General features: G+C 37.5%; 1 protein-coding gene across 1 annotated transcript in view; it reads right to left on the reverse strand.

The window, feature by feature from the left end:
• PRTG (protogenin) overlaps positions 1–20,333 on the reverse strand; it is a 119,026-nt gene that overhangs the window by 41,853 nt on the left and 56,840 nt on the right. Inside the window, exons 4-12 of the mRNA XM_057306159.1 lie at positions 18,491–18,635; positions 17,182–17,318; positions 15,104–15,241; positions 14,691–14,849; positions 13,928–14,087; positions 12,908–13,155; positions 10,690–10,854; positions 7,451–7,756; positions 6,537–6,725 (exon numbers count right to left, since the gene is read on the reverse strand). Of these exons, the coding sequence (XP_057162142.1) occupies positions 6,537–6,725; positions 7,451–7,756; positions 10,690–10,854; positions 12,908–13,155; positions 13,928–14,087; positions 14,691–14,849; positions 15,104–15,241; positions 17,182–17,318; positions 18,491–18,635 (1,647 nt within the window). The remainder of the gene's footprint in view (positions 1–6,536; positions 6,726–7,450; positions 7,757–10,689; positions 10,855–12,907; positions 13,156–13,927; positions 14,088–14,690; positions 14,850–15,103; positions 15,242–17,181; positions 17,319–18,490; positions 18,636–20,333) is intronic.

A 20,333-nucleotide genomic window follows, 5' to 3' on the forward strand; every position in this document is an offset into this window, starting at 1 on the left:
GTGGGTAGGAATGCAAAGATTTTAGCCCTCCCTCACCCAAACCTACTAAATTAAAATCTGCATCTTAACAAGATCTCTGGGTGTAGACATTATAGTTCAAGAAGCCCTGGTTTCCAGATCTATTGATCATGGTAAATCACATGACAAAAAAAATTTTTTAAATACAGATTTCCAGGCTCCATGCTAGGAGAAGAACAATTTTAAAAACAGTTACAACAGCTAACATTTGTTGAGGACTTACGGTGCAGTTTTCTAGAAACTGTGCTAACTTTTATGTAAATTATTTCATTTAAACTTCCTAATGTTCTAAAATGGCTGTTATTATTATTATCCCTATCTAAAAGATTAGGCAAATAACCAGGATTTAATTTGTTAATACGTTACAGAGCTAATGTCAGTCAACAGACATAAAATTTACTTCACGGATATTTTTCTTTTAACTGTCAGTGCCAAGTGGCTCCTATAACAGAGCATTATAAATGAGGTACCATGGGAATGACTGACACCATTTGAGGTCACAAGAGGATTCCCAGAGGGTTGAGACTTAAAAGCTGGGGAAGATTTTTCCAAATGAAAGAGATTATCTCCGATTTCATCCAGGGAGTATCAAAAATATTTTTAGAATGGCAGACAACCTTTCATTCAAGAGAAAGAATTTAAGGAAAGATTACCAGATGTACCAGCACTGTAACTTTTGTATAGTTCTTACAGTTTCACAAATCTGTAGACATTTGTCTTTAAAGGGAGGTAGTTGCAAATTGGCAAATGAAAATTTTCCCTTTGTTACTGTCTTAAAGTAACTGTATATTTTAGTAACAGGATTTTTAAAGAAATGGATGCTCCATTTCTTTTGAGGTATTGCTTTTAAAATTTTTTAAGTATTAAGGTTCTAAAGTTTGAGCTGAGTATCTATCATATGCGGTATGTTCAAATACTGCAGAAATATTTAAAAGTTTTTTTTTCTCCCAGTAAATTAAGAAAAAATAGTTGAGTATTTCCTAAAATCTGTGTTGACGTTCCAACATATTTTGGCTAGATAACAGCTTAAACACAGCACAAGAAAGGGTAACTTAAAAGATAATTAATAGTGAAATAAGTGAAATACAATACTTTTACAATGTTCCCTTTATTGTAATTTGTACTCCCACATTGTCAGTCAGTTTTCTGGCCTACAGAGTAGGTGGTTTCCAAAATTATTCATGTAAGTTAAATGAATTTATTTTGTAAATTTTTTGAAAGGGAGGAAAGAAAGTACAATCAGACACTGTTCAGAGGAGGTATTTCTACTAAAGGTGGAATTTAACAGTGATAAAGCACAGGACGACCTGAAGAGAGGCAAAAAAATGCGAGGTATGTCCCCCACTATCTTGCCTGTGGTAAATGACAGCAATAATGACAATGGAATTTCTCCACCAATCTCTAAAAATGATCTGTTAACAAATAAATGCAAAGTGATCTCACAGAAACCAATGCTACTTTGTGAAGTCAACACTAATCTGGACAGAGTGCTTAATGATGCTTACGTTGTTGATTATACTTTAGAAAACAGAAGAATCCTGGCATCTATAATGATATTTGAGTTGGTAGTTGACATCAACGTACCAGATTATCTGAAATGAATTTTTAGGCTAAAAGTCAGTATGTTAAGATATACTCGAAACTATACACAATCAGGAAGATCTGTTTAGGGGCACCTGGGTGGCACAGCGGTTAAGCGTCTGCCTTTGGCTCAGGGCGTGATCCCGCCGTTATGGGATCGAGCCCCACGTCAGGCTCCTCCGCTATGAGCCTGCTTCTTCCTCTCCCACTCCCCCTGCTTGTGTTCCCTCTCACACTGGCTGTCTCTATCTCTGTCAAATACATAAATAAAATCTTTAAAAAAAAAAAAAGGAAGATCTGTTTATAAAATATGGTGTCGTTTTTTACTCTATCTTAAGGGGTGCAGTGAGAAAGTTGCAAAACAGCCGCAATACAAGGATTTTCACCTGTAGCCTGTTTCCAGAGATGTTTCTGAGTGTTATCTAAGGCTTCCTTGTGTGAGAGGAATGAGGGAACAGAGTCTCTGAAAGGACTTTGGCTTGCCTTAAAACGTGACTTCCATATTTCGTAAACTGAGTGATTCTCGTTCTCTTCAAAACAAAATCACTATTATAGTGAGGTTCACAATGAACCCTCTCTGATAAAAGTAGCCTCATTTATGCCACAAAATCTGGTCCTGTCTTGACTAAAGGAAAGATTACAACTCCCTCCAGCTACCCGAGTTTGGCTCACCAGTGGTAGCTCTTGATTTTCTTTCCTCAGATATGTAATCACACAACCAAATCCTATTCTGTTATGGTCAAGGATAACACCCAGAAATCTGACTTAATTTTACCGAGCTTCTATACAAACTGGCTAAGAGACTCTAAAACTACTTGTTACCCAGGGACTGTTTCTTTTGCCTCGTATTTCCCCCACAGTAACTGGGAGTTCCAATTTCGGATTTCTCAAAAATCTGTAAGTTTTGAAGGTGTGCAAGGAATCCAGGAACATTACTAATGATCTTAAATATTTTGGATCTTTGTAATTGGTGCTAAATCTCATGTTCACTAATCAAGGTTGCTGTGAAATATAATAGCACGCGTTCTTTGGCAAAATAGAAGCCGCGGATTACCAGTGCCCCAAACGCTAAACAGCAGCACCATTTAAATAATCCCCGCTTTCCCCCTTATTATATAAATACTGAACAATTAAGCAGTTTCTGACAGCTTATGAAAACAGTCCTCTTTCCAGTTAGAAACCCTAACTTCAGAATTTGAAGCCAATTTCTGAAACAGACAAAAAAAAAGGAATGAATTATTTCAATCAGTCTATTATCAGAGAATACAAGTGTGCTATAAATTTTGCTTCAGTTTATTGTGTGATAAACTTAACGAATGTTTTAAAATTCTGCTTAAAACAGGTAAACATGAGAAGTGCCAAGGGAGAAAAAAAAATTGAGTGAAAATAATCACAACAAAGATGCAAATCTTGAAGAAAACCTCAAACCACAATTTAGAACAAATCACATAAACATTAACTCACAAGCCAAATGCTTTTTTCCCAGCCCCCAAACCATTTCTAATTAAAAGCAAACTGTGAATTTACAAATCATTAAGCTAGAACAAACCAGCAACATCAAAATACTTCCCCTGCTCTACCAATATTTACATTACTCTAACAAAGCCACGAGAATCTTTTCAGCCACTTTAAAAAAACAAAACATTCTACATCTTTGAACTAAGCATTGAGGGTTTAGAGTAAAATGTTGTAAAACAACTTTCATTACTAAGTACAATTAAATTTAGTTAATCAGAACTTTGGGAGAAAATCAGGAAAGTAAATCAAGTTAATATCTTTTAGTTTAATTTTCCTTGTTTTGAGCAGAGGTCACAGCTGTTCAATCTTTTTATTTAGTACTACAATGCCTTATTTAGAAAAATAATTTGTAAATTCTTGTTAAATGAATTGAAATACACAAATTCATTTCTCTCTTTCAGAAACAAAGAACTGTATGTGTCCCAATAACATACTTTTTAGTTGAAAACTTAATTACCAGAAGTAACAAAAGGATGTGTATTAGGGCATCAGAGAAGGGATTAGCATGAAAATGAAATTTTGAGACATCAGTTTGCTACTCAAATTGACACTGAATCAGCAAACAGAAGCATTTAAATTTCATTTCCAAGTCCACTTAGTAAATCTAGTTCTAGTTAGAGCATCTTTAATGTCCAAAAGCTCTGTGAAAGAGAGTATTCACCATGCAAGACACAGATAGGGTTCCCTTAACCTACTGCCCTCTGCACACATCACTCTCTGTTAAACAGGCAGCTATCACCAGACGCTCTTGCTAAAAATGGTCACAGATGGTCAGCTGTCCAGTTAACAGAACATACTGCCCTCCCAATAGCCAAAAGTAAGAAGGAAAAGCAGTGAGCGCTCTTAACACTTGCCTGCTTAGCGGTTATACCCGTTCAACTTGCTATACGCTCGGCTAGGTCCCGAAGGCGTCTTCCTAAAAAAGGGCTCTCAAGATTAAAAGGCATCTTGAAGGTGAGCTAGGTTAATAGCTGTACAATGCCTCGATCTACACACCTGCCTCTGCTGGTCAGCCCGTTCCAGCCCTAGCTTGGCACCTCCAGGGGGTGGAACCCGCTGTCCAACAAGAAAGTCCTACAGCTGAGACAGAGTCCCCTGTTACCCCGCACTGCAATTAGCTCAATTACTCAGTCTAATTCCACAGTCAGGAAACATGGAGTTATTTTAATAGAGAGCCATACTGACTATAAGAAAATAATTTCCCAGTTTATGCATTATACAGTGATTTTAAGCTGAATTATCCCAAATAGTATACACAGAGGATTTTACAACATAAAAACACAGGCCGTAATAGATGTGATTTATGTTTAAAAAACACAGAAGGAAATAAAAGTTCATAGTATTAAAAGCTATTAGTTAGAGATTATAAAAAATTTCAACAAAGATCAATGGGTCTTCTTTATATTTATATGCACTCACAGGAAATTTTTAAATTTTAAAGCACTGTTTTGTTTTTGTTTTAAGATTTCACTTATTTACTTGACAGAGAGAGCAAGAAAGCACAAGCAGGGGGAGCAGCAGAGGGAGAGGGAGAAGCAGGCTTCCCGCCGAGCAGGGAGCCTAATACGGGGCTCGATCCCAGGACCCAGGGTTCATGAGCCGAGCCGAAGGCAGATGCTTAACCAACTGAACCACTCAGGCGCTCCTAAAGCACTGTTTTTGTTATTTTTTTTAAAGATTTTATTTATTTATTTGACAGAGAGAGAGAGAGACAGCAAGAGAGGGAACACAAGCAAGGGGAGCAGGAGAGAGAGAAGCAGGCTTCCCACTGAGGAGGGAGCCTGATGCGGGGCTCAACCTCAGGACCCTGGGATCATGACCTGAGCTGAAGGCAGACGCTTAACGACTGAGCCACCCAGGCCCCCCAAAGCATTGTTTTTAATGGACAAAGTTTTAATAAGATGTTTCTCTAAACTTTTCACAAGCAGAGCATTATTCTGTTCTTCCCAATAAATTATTCATTTGTTTAAAATAAGCTACCTATGTGTTCAAGAAGAGTGCTCTATGAATTTATTTCTTGTATCTTCTGCTTATAGTTCCTTAACAGTGAAGAAACTGGAAATACTGTATTTGATGTGTGATTTTTCATCAGCAATTGTCCCAAATCCTGTTTCTTACTTGATAACTTACTACAACTCTTCTAAATAAATGATACGAACACAGAAAGGGAGAGCATACTGAGAAGTCATGGCTAGAGATAAACGCTCCAGATTTTGGTGACAGGCTGGGCTAACATCACCTCTGCATCAATGGTTTTAAGGAAGGTCACCCTGGAACATATGTAACTTCTCCTCTTCATTTATAAAACTGTGTGACAGGGATCAATAGTGAAATTTATTTAAGCAAATGTAGATTAAATTAAAATCCAAGACAATAAGATTAGAAGCAAAATGCCATCTGGAAAACTACAGCAAAGAACCAGAGGATGGGGTCCTATGTCCCAGCCTCTAAAAACAGACTCCCACCACTGCTTGTCACTGCGAAGGGCCTCAGGACCACTGCTGTTTTCACAGGTTGTGCCGTGAGGCCAGAAAGCAAATGGAGCTATCCCCAGGGGGATCGCCGCGCCCCTTTCCCTTCTGCGCTCCAAAGGGTAGTCTGTGGTGGGGAAGGCCAGAGAGCACTGTGAAATTCCAGTCTGCGCAGAGGATGCTGTAACAGTTCAGTAGGAATTTCGTTGGGGATCATATTTAAAGTTGCTGCTTTAACAAATAACTAAGGAATAACTGAATTTGCAGTTTACCCCTTGAGTATATGTCTGTTCATACCCCTGTACTTATTGTAGACATAAGTTTCCTCACTTTCCATTAAACATGGTCACATTATGAAATTCTTCCCTCAGCAAAGACAGGACGAACGGAGAATAAAACAGTGTCTTTCGGAACTGTGATAAACCCAAAGACAAGGCTGAGTGCTTCTTCTCTGGTGTGTCTGTGTTAAAGCTAGAAAAATAAATATGTATAGTGACACGGGTCATCGGTAAGAGCATTATTTTGTACGTAATTTAAATATACTTTACATGTGAAAAAACGCACCTACATAGTACCCTCAGGCCATTTCTAAGTGAATCGTTGTCTATTTTCTGCTCATTTGGTGATATTGCTATTTTACGTACACTATATAATCACAATAATTGGTCAGACCTCATTCTACCAGAACTGAACTGTAGAAAGAAAAGCAGATGCCCAGAGGTGGGGGAAAGATAGAAAGATACCACAGTGATCCGACACCTTGTCAGTGAGCTCACGATGGTGAGTCGAAGACCAGCACGGACTTAAGCAGTAGGGTACACACGTGATATCCTAAAGGTAATTCTCTTGTTGTCAGTAAGTCAGGTCTTCTGCCCTATATCCAAAAACTCTTTTCCCAACCGATCAGAGAGGAAGGAAAAAAGGAAAGTGCAGTGCAGGCTCACTCACCTAAGCCACTGAGAGTGTAGAGAAGGTCACCGGTATCTAAGAAAATGGGTCCATTTTCCTGCTGTCCTTCTTCTTTGTAGTAGAGCTTGTAGCCCTGAATGGTGGCTGTGTCCTCAGCATCTTGCTGCCACTTCACAGAAATGGTGGTACAGTTCAGAGGCTCCAAATGTAACTCTGGAGACTTGGGGGCTAGAAAAATCCGCCACAGAAATGTATGCATAAAAAATCCATAATTCATACAAACACACCCAGTTTTAAACCAATGGCTGCAAAAAAGTGCAATTCCAAGCAATTACATTTTAACTTAACTTTCAAAACTGCACGATGATATTAAACTTTGAGATAGAATTAAAAATATAAAATACTACCTAAAAAAAAAACCCTAAGGTATATAAATAAGAACATGATACCATCTTTATTTGTATATTTTAATTTTTTTTCAAAGAGACAAGGAGTACTTCCAATTTTGACCATCCAATATTCCTCTGTGTAGAACAGGCATTATTATTAATCAATAAACAACAAAAACCCCAGTCATGTTACATTTCATATTATTAAAAGAAGAGGATCTAGGACTTCCTAGTCTATTGTCTTTCTATTCACTGATGATTTAAAAATATATGGCAATAATATTAATGAGGACTTTATTAATATATAACTTTTGGTAATTCAGTGTGATTTGGACTCACCCACCTATGAAGAACTTGCTAAGCAAACTCACAGCATAACCAAGAGTCTTACACACTATTGAGCTCGCTCTATGTCAAAAGGGACTATGCCACAAGAAGTTTAAAATTTTTTCCAGTAAAGTCCATGATAGTTTCATTCATAAAACACCATTTAAACATAGATTTTATAAAAGTAAACTTTAAAAAAGTAAAATTATTCTTCCTCGATAGTGTTGAGAAATTTACCTTCCACACTTGTAGCTTTGGGTGTCCTATGTGAGGTCCACACGGATGACTCTCCTGGCCCCACTCTGGTGGCAGCAGTGATCCGCACCAGGTAGACACTGTCGGGTTTCAGGCCCTCCAAAAGGTACTCGTGCGTGGTCCCCGGGAGCTCTAGAACTTGGACGGAATTCTCAGTACTCAGGCGGAAGGACAGGCGGTAGAGGACCACCTGGCCCCGCCGGTATTTGGCTGGGATCGGCAGCCAGGAGATGAGGATATCGGTGGGACTTCGACTCGTCAAACTAATTTCAGGAGGTCTCAGGGGAACTAGTCATACAAGAAAACAGGTTGCTTATGAATATTTAGAATCAAAACGGTCAATGAGCACACCAGTGTTTACTGAATTCTCTCAAGACCAACACACAACATAATAAGGGAGAGATACTTCTAGCCCTAGCAGAGGTTTTCGGGCGAGTAGATCACAAACCAGAAAAAAAGAAGGAAAAATAATAAGAAGGATCCAGCACAGAGAGCCAAAGGAAGCAAAGTGTCATTAAAAGTAAAAGCCCAAGTCTTCACTGTGACTTCATACAGAGCCCCATGTACTTACAGGGTTGGCTCCTTATGGATTCTATGCCCCAACCTCCTACTGCTTTCCACTTTTTCCCTCCACTCCAGCCGTTAGCAATGTTCGTTTCCTCTGCCAAGCATGCATCCCCGCCCTCCCAGTCACCTGCCTCACCAGCTCCCGCACCTTCACTTCCTTCAGGTTTCATTCAAATGTCACCTACTCAGTGAGCCCTTCTTGGGTGACCCTGTCTCAAGTCTCAAACCCTCCCGACATTTCATACTCCTTTTCCCTGCTTTTTTCCCCTTCTCCTAGATACTTATCAATATCCCACATAGCATATAATTACATAATGGACTGTTTATCTTGTTTATTGTTCCTCCGCCCCCTCTCCCACTAGGAAGTAAACTCCATGAAATCTGGGACGATTTTTTTCTCTATTGTTCACTACTAAATATTGAATAACTCACAGCAGGTACTCAATGAATATTTGTTGCATGAAGGAAATAATAGGTGGAAAAGAAAAAAATCAATTTATTAAGTAAGCATTTCTGAGTTCTTGATGTGTATAAACTCATGAATTCTCACAAAAAACAAAGGAAGTACCACGATCACTTCTACTTTATAGTTGAGGAAACTGAGGTACAAAGAGGTCAAATCACTTGCCCAAGGTCACACAGGTCGTTAGTGAAGAAGCAGATGGAGGCAGACTGAACAAAGCCCACATTCTTATCCCCTCTCCTTTACTATGTCTTATATAACAATAGTTCTTCTATCACAGGGTTATGTAGGGATTAAGTGAGATAATGGAGAGAAGGTTTTTAGAACAGGCAGGGGCAAGCCTTCCACAAGTGTTAGTTGTATCTGCTGCACGCTGCTGTGCCCTATGACACCCACACATCTCCGTCTGAGAAGTATGGGCTTAGGAAATGGGGAGAAACTGGTGTAGAAATGTGAAAAGCAGGGTCAGAAGTCTGTGTTATTCAGGAAATAAAATGAAACTTAAGTAAAAAAGTTAGAGTAAGAAAAGGTTTAAAGGAAAAAAACTTTGAGATCACAACTGGAATTGGCAAGCTTTAACAAGTTGCTTGCTATGGTTAGACTCCTTTTCTTTAAGGATAGGGAGGAATACACCTCATACACCAAAAAACCCCCCACAAACTCCAAAACAGCATTCCCCCCAGCCTGCGTTTCACCTTACGTATGCATGTCAGAGTTCGTTCAATGTGATGAGAACTCGAGAGGTCATACATACTGTGATGCACTCTACAATGGAACAGACTCTTTTTTTTTTTTTTAAGATTTTATTTATTTGAGAGAGAGAGAGAGTGAGCACACAAGCAGGGGGAGGGACAGAGGGAAACAGAGAGGGAGAAGCAGGCTTCCCCCTGAGCAAGGAGCCTGATGCAGGACTTGATCCCAGGACCTTGGGATCATGACCTGAGCCGAAGGCAGACGCTTAACGACTGAGCCACCCAGGTGCCCCTAAAACAGAACAGACTCTTAAATGAAAACTGAATTTGGAATTGAGTATCCAGATCAGTAATTTTTTTTTCATTTAGTCAAACTCTGATTTTATAAACATCTAAGTAAGTGGCATAATAGAGATGTAAGTAAGAGATCTGGGACCATATGAACAAAGAAAATGATATGGAAATCATTTACATAAAAATGTTCTGAAGGGCATCTGGGTGGCTCAGTCATTTAACAGTCTGTCTTCGGCTCAGGTCACGATCTCAGGGTCCTGGGATGGAGCCCGCTGTCTGACTCCCTGCTCAGCAGGGAGTCTGCTTCTCCCTCTCCCTCTGCCCCTCCCTCCGCTCATGCTGTCTCTCTTGCTCTCAAATAAATAAAAAAATGCTTCAAAAAAGATGTTTTGAAAACTAAGGGTGGACCATTTTGTGAGGATGAGAAAACAAAGAATAGTATAATTAAGCATATGTTAAATCATTCCCTTTTCCCAGTGAAGGGTACTAAAATGGGCATTCTAAAGAGCCCCTGGAGAGAGAGAGATGATGAATCAGAGGAGAAGAGTCCGTCTGAGGACTTTCCTAATGGATGGGCTCTCCACCATTATAAGAATACATGGAGGCCTGCCCTCAAAGGACTACAACTCAGCTTCCAACTCAGGGTCCATTATCAAACTGAACAACTCTTACTTTCCTCCTTAAGCAGAATAAACATATTATACCTAAAAGTAGACTAACTGCTGATTTTTTAAGAATATTTATTAACTGACAGTTTGCTAAATTTCAAAAACTCCCAGTTTCAGAGGTCCAAGAACTCTGACCTCTGTTCATTATATATTTACTCATTATATTTACTCATGCTTAGAAAATTTCACATTTTGTTCCACTCAAAGAAAACTTGCAATGTCGGAAAAATATTTTTAAAAAGTCAATGTATTTACAATTTAAACTAGGAAACTTGAAAAACACAATATAAGAATTTTATTATTAAAATTTATGGTACACATTATAAGTTATAAAAACTCTTTATCCTTATCATGTTATTGTCAAAAAGTGAGGGTCAAATTTGAAATGGCAAACTAGCCAACTGGTTACTGCACCTGTTTTATCTTTTTAGCCAAAAAGAGGGTATTTTTCCTAATTTAAAACACATTTATTCATTGAAATGGATTAAACATATTAATGTTCACACTTAAATAATGACGCGGACTGTGTTTTCTTACCATCCTCTAAAGTATTCTGTGTCACATGGTCAGACATCTGGCTGGCTCCCATCGGCATATATGCCACAATGTAGAAAGTATAATTGCTGGCAGGTTCTAAGTCATCAATAATATAATGAGTTGTATCATTTCCGATGACTACTTGATACTCTTCATTATTTAAACCTAGATTAAAGAATCCATGTTTAGAAACCAGGAATATTCAAAATAAAATGAACAAGACCAATTTCCCTTACTGTGACACACTGACCTTCCCACCTAATCTCTATTATCTTTTGTGACTCTTTCAGAAAAAAAGTGACTTCTGAAAGTATCTATGTCTTGCTATAAATCAGTAGTTTGAATTCTTCCCTAATAAATCAAACTGAAAATAATTAACCTCTTCTAAATTTGTGTTGGTAGCCAGTCAAAACCCACAGCACAGACAATGTACAGCAGTAACACAACAGAGCTTAACGCTACAGAACGCTGTAGTTCGTAACAGTGTATGCTTTACTTGCTTAAACTCATGGCTTCTTTTTCCTTTTAAACATAAATGGAGAGACAGTAGGGAATGCAATGGCTCTATGCTTTATAAAAACAAACCAAACCAAAAGTTGTCCTGCAAAAGATCTCATTTTGGCCCTGGAGAGTCTATTAAATTTGACTGACACAAGTCGTTCTTTTTATTTATACTGAAAGCAAAAGAACTGGGAGGCAGAGAACGTGCTTCAAAACACTTTGTTCCACAATGAACTTTTTTCCCCCCAAAGAGGAAAAAAAAAATGTCTCAGCAATTCTTAATAAAATATGCATGGCAAGGTATAGAAGAGACTTTGTCTTTGTGGGATTTAATTCCAACAGCGCAAATCTGTAACGTGAAAGCAGCACACAGGCAGCTCCCGTGCTTTGCGAACAATGCGCGGTAAACGCACGTCAACTTCATCAAAACGCTCTGAGGACCAAGGCCCTTCTCCCCCGCACTGGATTTATAAACAAAACAGAAGGCAAATTCCACTATTAAGTTTTCCCACATTTCTGAATTAACTTGATAGCATTTTAATTAGACAAGATTACAGCCATTTCACAACAGACTGGCTAATGGCTCGTTAATTAGGAACTGCACAGTACGATTTCTGACCTACCAAACAAGGTCCTTGAGTTCGAATTAAAAAGCCTTGTTCTGTCCTTGAATAGACCACTGAGCCGCATGTGGAGGCTCTAATGAAACAGCCACAATAGGGAACAAGAGTGGTCTCCACCAAAACCAGCATTCCTTTTACGTTCCTAAATCACTAAGAAGGGAATTAACATACTCCAACATGCTCAGTTAGACTTTCATTCTTCTTGCTAACACAACCCCTGATTTAAATTCAAAATATTCCTTTTCAAAATACTACTTCAAAGGACAAAAAAACAAACAACAACAAACCACCTGTTTCTATGGACAATTTTATCATACCATCATTTTTTGGGTGCTGGGATTTGTTTTAATGTCTACTGCATAAAATCTAGACCATGCGCACAACTAAAATTTGGAAACTTCTGTGGTTTCTGTGAGAGATCAGTAGAGAAATCTCTAGGATTTCTAAGTAGCTTTTCCTTCCCCTCTATTTTTTTTCCCCCAAAGAAAATACTAGGGCAAAAAAGATTGCAAAAAATGGAATAGTTCTGAATAAAAATTTCAAGACAGATTTCATTTCTACTTTTATGTAAAAAATGACATATCAACAAAGAGAATCCTGTTCAATATTCAGAGTTCTAAATGTTTTCAGGAAACATTCAAAACATATAAAATCAACTGAAGGGGATCTGATGTTTACTTCCCCCCTTGAAAATAACATGCTATAGTGACCATAATTCACCATATTATTTTATGAACCAATTACACCATTGTTCCTATGTAACTGCATACTTAAATTGGTATATTAAGTCTTAGCTAAAGGATTTACATCTTGGCTGGAATGAAATTCATTACTCCACCATTCTGTAATTTTTAGCCGGCAGAGATGGTACTTATTTCTAAACATAAAAATCTTACACTATACTTATATATAGAAAGTATACAATAATAAAAACGTTTAGCAAAAACCGATATGCAGGTAACAGATTATTTTATTAAAAGAGATAAATGCCATAAAGCCTCAAAAATATTTTCTGGCTATGTAAGATGTCATTCATACTGAAATTACTGACAGCAAGTAGCAGTTAAAAATAAAATACTCCTCAAACTGCTTACCTTCTGCTTTCATGTAGTGCACAGAATAAGCGATGACTTTGTCTGAATTATAAAGTGGCCTCTCCCAAGCTAAAAGGATCGCTGAACTTGACATGGTTTCTGCATGTACATTGTAGGGAGCACTGGGTCTGTCTTCTGACATTACTACAGTCAGTCTGGCTCTAGATAAAATAGATCCTTGGCTGTTCTCAGCCATGCACTGATAAATAGCATCATCTTCAGGAATAATCTGGTTAATTACCAATTTACTGAGGAAAGAAAAAAATATTTTCATGAAAAATCCTAAGAATGATGTAAAAATAAAGTTAAACTACTGCTAAGTTCACTCTCATTTAAAGTGACAAAAAACTGTGTAGTCAACCGTACTGAAATATCTATGAGTTGCTTAAAATTACTCTTATTTTCTGAGTTTAATTAAGTAATAGTGATATCCAAACCCTGTTTGCTTTAGGTGAGAGACTAATCTCTTTTTGAAAATTTGGCTTTTATAAGAAAGTATATTACTCTGTAATAGCTTCTAATTTATATAATATTGCAATGTTACATAAATTCAGATCCACCAAAAATTTTAACGTTTTGTTAAACATATGGCAATGTTATAAGAAAATTCATATTTATACTAATAAAAATGAGTTCTTAAAATCATTAAGTTTGACTTGTGGAAAAATTCCTTGAGATTTGAATATTTCCTTCTAATTTTCTCTTTTTATGGAGGTTATATGCTTGGGTTAATATGGGTTAATATGCTTGCTAAGAACTTAGCTATTAGCTTATCAGGACTAGAACCCAGGTCTAGGGGGGACTGTCCAACATTTATTTCATTATAATCTACCACTTCCATGATCCACATATAAAATACAAAACTATCTATGGCATGCTGATGTTATAATCTTAATTTCTTATTTATTTAAGTTTAAAATACCAAGATAATTTAGATATTTGATATTATAACCAGTTCACATAACAATTACTAAAGCTATTATATCTTATCTAAAATAGTAGCAAAGTAACATAGCCCACCTGTTGTACATTTTAATTCTCCCATTTGAATGTATCTTCCTCCCATTTTTCAACCATGACATTTTGGGTGAGGGGATTCCTTCTGCTTGACATACAAATCGAGCAGTGCCAGCTCGAGGCCTTGTTAAACTTTCTGGCCATTCAACAAATGAAGGAGGAGCTATTTTTAAAGAAAAAAGAAAAGAAAAAAATTTCCTTGTCCCCAACAGGAATGATACAAAGAGTCAAGAAAGAGTATGGCAAATGACTCAAGTCCCATCCTTGAACATAGTTAACATTCTGAGCCTCTAATCTACGCTCTACATATAATTATCCAGATGCCTTTTCTCAGCACTGCTCATTTAGATGTCCACTCCCCCAAGGTTTTCCCTATGAGACCCTCTGTGTCAACACACTAAAAATATGTATACTATAATCCTGCTTAACTAAGCCCAATAATATATAGCCACTCATGAGTGCATACAACCAACAGATTAAAATTTTAGATTGGTGAGTGGATATGTGATTTGTGGCTGGGTAACAAAGACTTAAAAGGGATGTTTAAATAAGAAGGAACATAATGGTATGCAGGCAAACGGGATGGTGACTTCAGCATGACAGTTAAATTTTAACCCAGAGACTTAATTTTCTCCTAAAATTCATTGTTGGATTACAGTATTTCATATCAATACTACAAAACTCAAGAAAGGTAGAAGTGATGAATGAGATAAAACAAATGTTAAAATACAAGATTCTCCTGAATGCAGAATGAAATAAAACATACCTAAGACAGTTATGGTTGCCATGGCAACTGTAAAGTTGCGCGTGCCTGGGGTTGTGGCCCGGCAAACATACACTCCAGCGTGTTGCAGCTTGACATCGGATATCATGAGATTACCATTTCCAAGTACCCGAGTATTAAAGACATCAATGGACTTGTGATCTATTTCCAAGAGAAAACTTCAGTCAAAATAATGTAACATAAGATCTAAAATCATGTCAAAAGATCACTATCTAATCGTATCATAAAAAGTTCAAAATTCGCTATACAAAACCTTTTTCTCTACACACTGAAATGCCAAAAAAGTTAAAAAGCCACTTACATGACAAACATGTGTTTTGTATATAAAATAAACATTTTATCAGTCTCATTAGAAGGCACAAAGTTTAAAGACTTTTTTCCCTGAGAAAACTTACCAAGGCGGCTCCAAGAAATGATTGGTTTGGGATTTCCCGTGGCCACGCATTCCAAAACAACGGTCTGATGAAGAGACGTTGTTATGTTCTGTGGGCCTGCTATAATGGTTGGTGTGTAGAAGGAATGAGACTCTTTAGCTTTGAGGAGGAAAAGGCACAATATGAAAATAAATCACAAATAAGATATAGGAAGTGAAACAAGTTAAAATATCCTTAAGTTTCTCACTTAAAAAATAACTTTATTGAGATATAACGCATATAATATATAATTCACCATTTTAAGGAATTCAGTGATTTTTAGTATTTTCAGAGTTGTGCAACTATTACCATAATCAATTTTAGAACCCCAAAAAGAAACACCACACCCATTAGCAATCTCCTCTCCCCACAGCCTGGCAACCACTAATCTTTCTGTCTCCCCAGATTTCCTATTCTAGACATTTCATAACAAAGGAACCATATATTATATGGTCTTTTTGTAACTGCCTTCTTTTCACTTAGAATAATGTTTTCAAGATTCATCTGTGTTGCAACGTGTACCAGTATTTCATTTCTTTTTATTGAGCAATAATAACAGAATTTAATTATATGGATAGAACACATTTTATCTGTCCATTCTTCAGTTGATGGACATTTAGGTTGTTTCCATATCATTCACTTTTAATTGAGGCTCAAACATTCATTTAATCCTTTTGCTAATCTTGTTAAGAATTTATGTGACAGTGGGGAGAAGAAAAGTGTGGGAGTGCTTTTGTCTTTAATCTTTCAAACTAGGAAGCTAACAGATACTACCTGATATTAAAACATAGATTAAAAAAGTAATTTCAGTTTCTCGGTGTTTTCCAAAGAGATTTTTTTTGAACTTCAACGATCTTTTAGGAATCTTGTGAGAAATAAAAAATATGAATGTTTAGTGATAGTCCAGATTTTCCTCCACTATATTCAAGTAAATTTAAATTATTTAAAAATAAAAACTAGTATCTATGTGTAATTCCATTTTAATAAGATATATATTTCTTTCTTCATATTCATCTCTTTAGCTAGTTTCCCTTCTAACAATATTCCTGTATGGCAAAATATAGAAAATTATGTTCCTTTAATGTTAACAATGATAATTTCTAGGTATTAGAATTGGGGATATTTTTAAACTTCTATCTGTACTTTTTTACATTGTTTAATGTAAAAATTTTTATTTTTATATTTTCATAGACATTACTCTTCATAATAAGCATGTATCATTTTTACAAATGAAAATTATAATTTTTCTTCAAACAACAAACAAAAAAATACCAAACTGGAAACAAATATATCTCTACTGACAATGGACAATTTTGGTGGAAATGGGTAATTGTTTCTCTCTTTTTGCATTTTATATTTTATTTTTTATTGTATTTTTTATATTTTTTTAAAGATTTTTATTTATTTATTTGACAGAGAGAGAGACAGCCAGCGAGAGAGGGAACACAAGCAGGGGGAGTGGGAGAGGAAGAAGCAGGCTCCCAGCGGAGGAGCCTAATGTGGGGCTCGATCCCACAACGCCAGGATCACGCCCTGAGCCGAAGGCAGACGCTTAACAACTGAGCCACGACTGCGCCACCCAGGCACCCCTTCATTTTATATTTTAAAAACAAAAGTGAGAGACACCTAAGTGGCTCAGTCGTTAAGCGTCTGCCTTCGGCTCAGATCATGATCCCAGGGTCCCGGGATCGAGTCCCCATCAGGCTGTTCCCTGCTCAGAGGGAAGCCTGCTTCTCCCTCTACCCCTCGCCCTGCTTGGGCACACTCTCTCTCTCTCTCTCAAATAAATAAATAAAAATCTAAAAAAACTAAAAAAAACAAAAACAAAAGGGAACTATTTACAAAACAAATATTCATTCTTTCTTTAAGATGTTGACATAACATAAAAAAAGCTGGCCTGTGAAAGAAGAGGTGCCTAATATGGATAAAGATGACCATTTCCAACTAGATTACGACAACCTAAATGAAATGAAAGTACTGTTCTATGGCATACTATTACAGCCACAGAAGAAAAATTAACAGCTAGGCCAGGAAAAGCTGAAATCACTTCTGTGTGGTACCTGGAATTACTGTTAGAGAGGCTTCCATACTTTTACGTCTGTGGGCTACAGTAGAGGCAACACAACGGTAATTTCCAGCATCCCTTTGGCCAACATCATAGATCTGCAACACTCCTGTTGGTAGGGCAGTTATCCTGCTGCGAGAAGATGATTAAATTCTTTGTAGAAGACTTCGTATTTTATTTCCACATGTATTCTAGGATTAATATATTCAACCTTTTCAAAGTGCCAGATGATGCGGTATTTTATTTTATTTTATTTTTTTTAAAGATTTTATTTATTTATTCGACAGAGATAGAGACAGCCAGCGAGAGAGGGAACACAGCAGGGGGAGTGGGAGAGGAAGAAGCAGGCTCATAGCTGAGGAGCCTGATGTGGGGCTCGATCCCATAACTCCAGGATCACGCCCTGAGCCGAAGGCAAACGCTTAACCACTGTGCCACCCAGGCGCCCCAAGATGATGCAGTATTTTAAAGACCATTTAAAATATTAGCTTGATTCAATTGTTTTTATTTGGGTCTCTACAGCTCTCCAAAACATTGCTCTGCGGTGTGTGCTTTGTGAAATCGACCAGTCTAATTTTATACAAAGTCACATCGGACATTATGGCTTATGTAACTGGTGGTCTAGAACCTAGCATGATTTTTCAAATCCTGATTTCTTGTCTATTAATATAGATGTATTCTCCAAGATGCACCTGAATCTAAGTTTAAAAAAAAAACAAAAAACACTTTCTCGAATAACTTCTTCCACCCTCAGTATCCTGAGATTTTAGCAAATGATTTTTACCTACTTTGGAATACTGTTACTCATTAGGATAGGAATCAAACTTTATGAAGTAGCTAGTAAGTTCTTGATCCTTAAATTTCAACCACCTGCAGGGCACTAGGTATGTGTGCGCGTGTGTGCGTGTGTGTGTGTGTAGCCGAGAGGAGATTGGAAGTGGGAGGCAGAGACAGAAGTGGGCAGCTACCAGTGTATATGGGAGACCCCTACAGTAGAACTGCTATTGCCAGCACTGAAAGTCTAATTTGGTTTCCTAAATCCTTGGGCTGCAAAGCAAGTGCTCAGGTGGTCCTATGGTTGGAAAAGATGTTATTTGAATTATGATCTAGGCCAAAAATCAGAAATTATTCCCTATGTGCCAGAGACTGATGATCTAATTCTTTCCCTAAGTCTGAAATGTCTTTAAGAGGTTGGTAAATGCTACTGTAAATGAAAATAAGCTCCATAATGGTCTTTACCCCTGTAAGTCTCATGACACCTTCATTACACCTGCATCATCCCCAAAGACAAAGGCTGCATTTACCTGTCCATAGTTACAGGTAGAGTCGTCCGATTTAACTCCCATGTTATGACTGCAGGAGGCTTTGAGGAAATCTTGCATGCAAATCTAGCAACTCCACCTTCTTGGACCTCAGTAGAAACTGGCTGAATCTCAAATGCAGAAATAGCTATAAGATAAAGTTTGACAAATTTAGAATAAGGACGGGTACTATTATACTGCACTGTACTTGGAAATAACATTATGCTAGATATTACTTATCACACTTGAACTCCTGCCCAGACATAAGACCGACCCAATTTAACCAGCACAGAGATAATTTAGGCAATAATTGTGGAAAAACCACTGACAGTTGTCTAGCTCAGGGAATCTGGTCTCTCCCAGGATGAAATTATAAATAAGCTCTCAAGAAACTTACAACCTATTTGGAGGGGAAAAAAATTAACACAATTGAAACAAAAATAAACAATTAATGATACTTAATCACATACCATTTTTGTAGCACAAACTTCAAATAGGGAAGTCAAGAAAGACAGATTAGACAGGTAAAAGCCTTTACAGGGATTGGTTTTGAATTAAGTTTTGAAGGCTCAGTTGGGTTTAGATGGAAGGTGAGAAAAGAAGACATCCCTGGTAAAAGGAAGCAAGCAAGCACAGAAGAAATGTGTAGCTTCTGTTCACAGGATTGTAAGGAAACAGCCAGGATTAACTGCTGCAGAAGATAAGGGATCATGGAAAAGTGGGAGGAGAGTAGTGAGAAAGCAGATTTGTACCATGACACAAATTAAGACGTCATTGAAAATTTTTGAGCAAAGGACAACTGCAGTCCTGATAATAGCCGTGTTTGGGAGAAATCAATCAGGCATGGATACACAGGATAGAGTGAAAAAAGGAGAGCCTCAAGTCAAAAGACCAACAGGCGGTTTAAATAGGAATGACAGAACTGGGTGGTGGCAGTGAGAATGGTGAGATTCTACAGATATCTCAATGGAAACAAAGACATGGTTCTCACTGGACACAGACACGTCACTCTGTGTTTGGAATCAAGTGAGGTTGGTATTGATGGAGCTGAATGAGAAAGGAGAGAAAGAAGACAAATGGTGTGAGCGTGCCTGATGAATAAAAGGTAGAGAGACTCAAGAGACTATTTTTAGTCTCATGTATTTCCAAAGTGGAGATAAGTCTTGAAGTGTTGATATTTCTAGAGATAATTCTTTCTCATTCTAGGCAGGCCTCCAGGAGCTAGTCACTGGTGTCCGTGCTTTTACATTTTGATAGAGTCCAGCTTCCAGGTAACACTGTGGTTTTCTTTCCCTCTACTGTTTTTCAGGATATAAAGAAAGGGCCCCAGTGATGGTCTTACTCCCCCTCTGCAGACCCCAGTTCTATATGTATGTATATATGCATGCATTTCCAGTTTATCGACAAAGTGAGAAGTCATGAAGAAAAGCAGAGGGAATAAGGCCTATATGACTTACGTATTTTTCACTAGACCAAGAAGGGTAAAAAATGACAGAAGGCTACAAATTCTCCCTTAGACTTCGTTCCATCGATCTGAAAACGGATCACAAGACTTTAGAGGTACAGGACACAGCCGGTGAATAATGGTGAAAACACTCAGAACCTTCTACTTCCAAAAAGCAGATGGGGGTAGAGTAATACCTTATATGTGTACGTAACAAAAAAATCCTGCTTCCTCAAGAACAGTAGTTCTTAAGCCGCTATGGTGAGCAGATAACAAAGTCAAAACCATTTTCATGATCACCATCATCTGCCTTTTTCACTCTGTTTCTCGAGTGTCCGGTGTGGCAGACGATACTGCAACAGACTTAATGCAGAAGGAGATATGCCTGATTTATGGAGAATT

This window comes from Ursus arctos, unplaced genomic scaffold (genome assembly GCF_023065955.2).
Source record: "Ursus arctos isolate Adak ecotype North America unplaced genomic scaffold, UrsArc2.0 scaffold_36, whole genome shotgun sequence".
NCBI lineage: Eukaryota > Metazoa > Chordata > Mammalia > Carnivora > Ursidae > Ursus > Ursus arctos.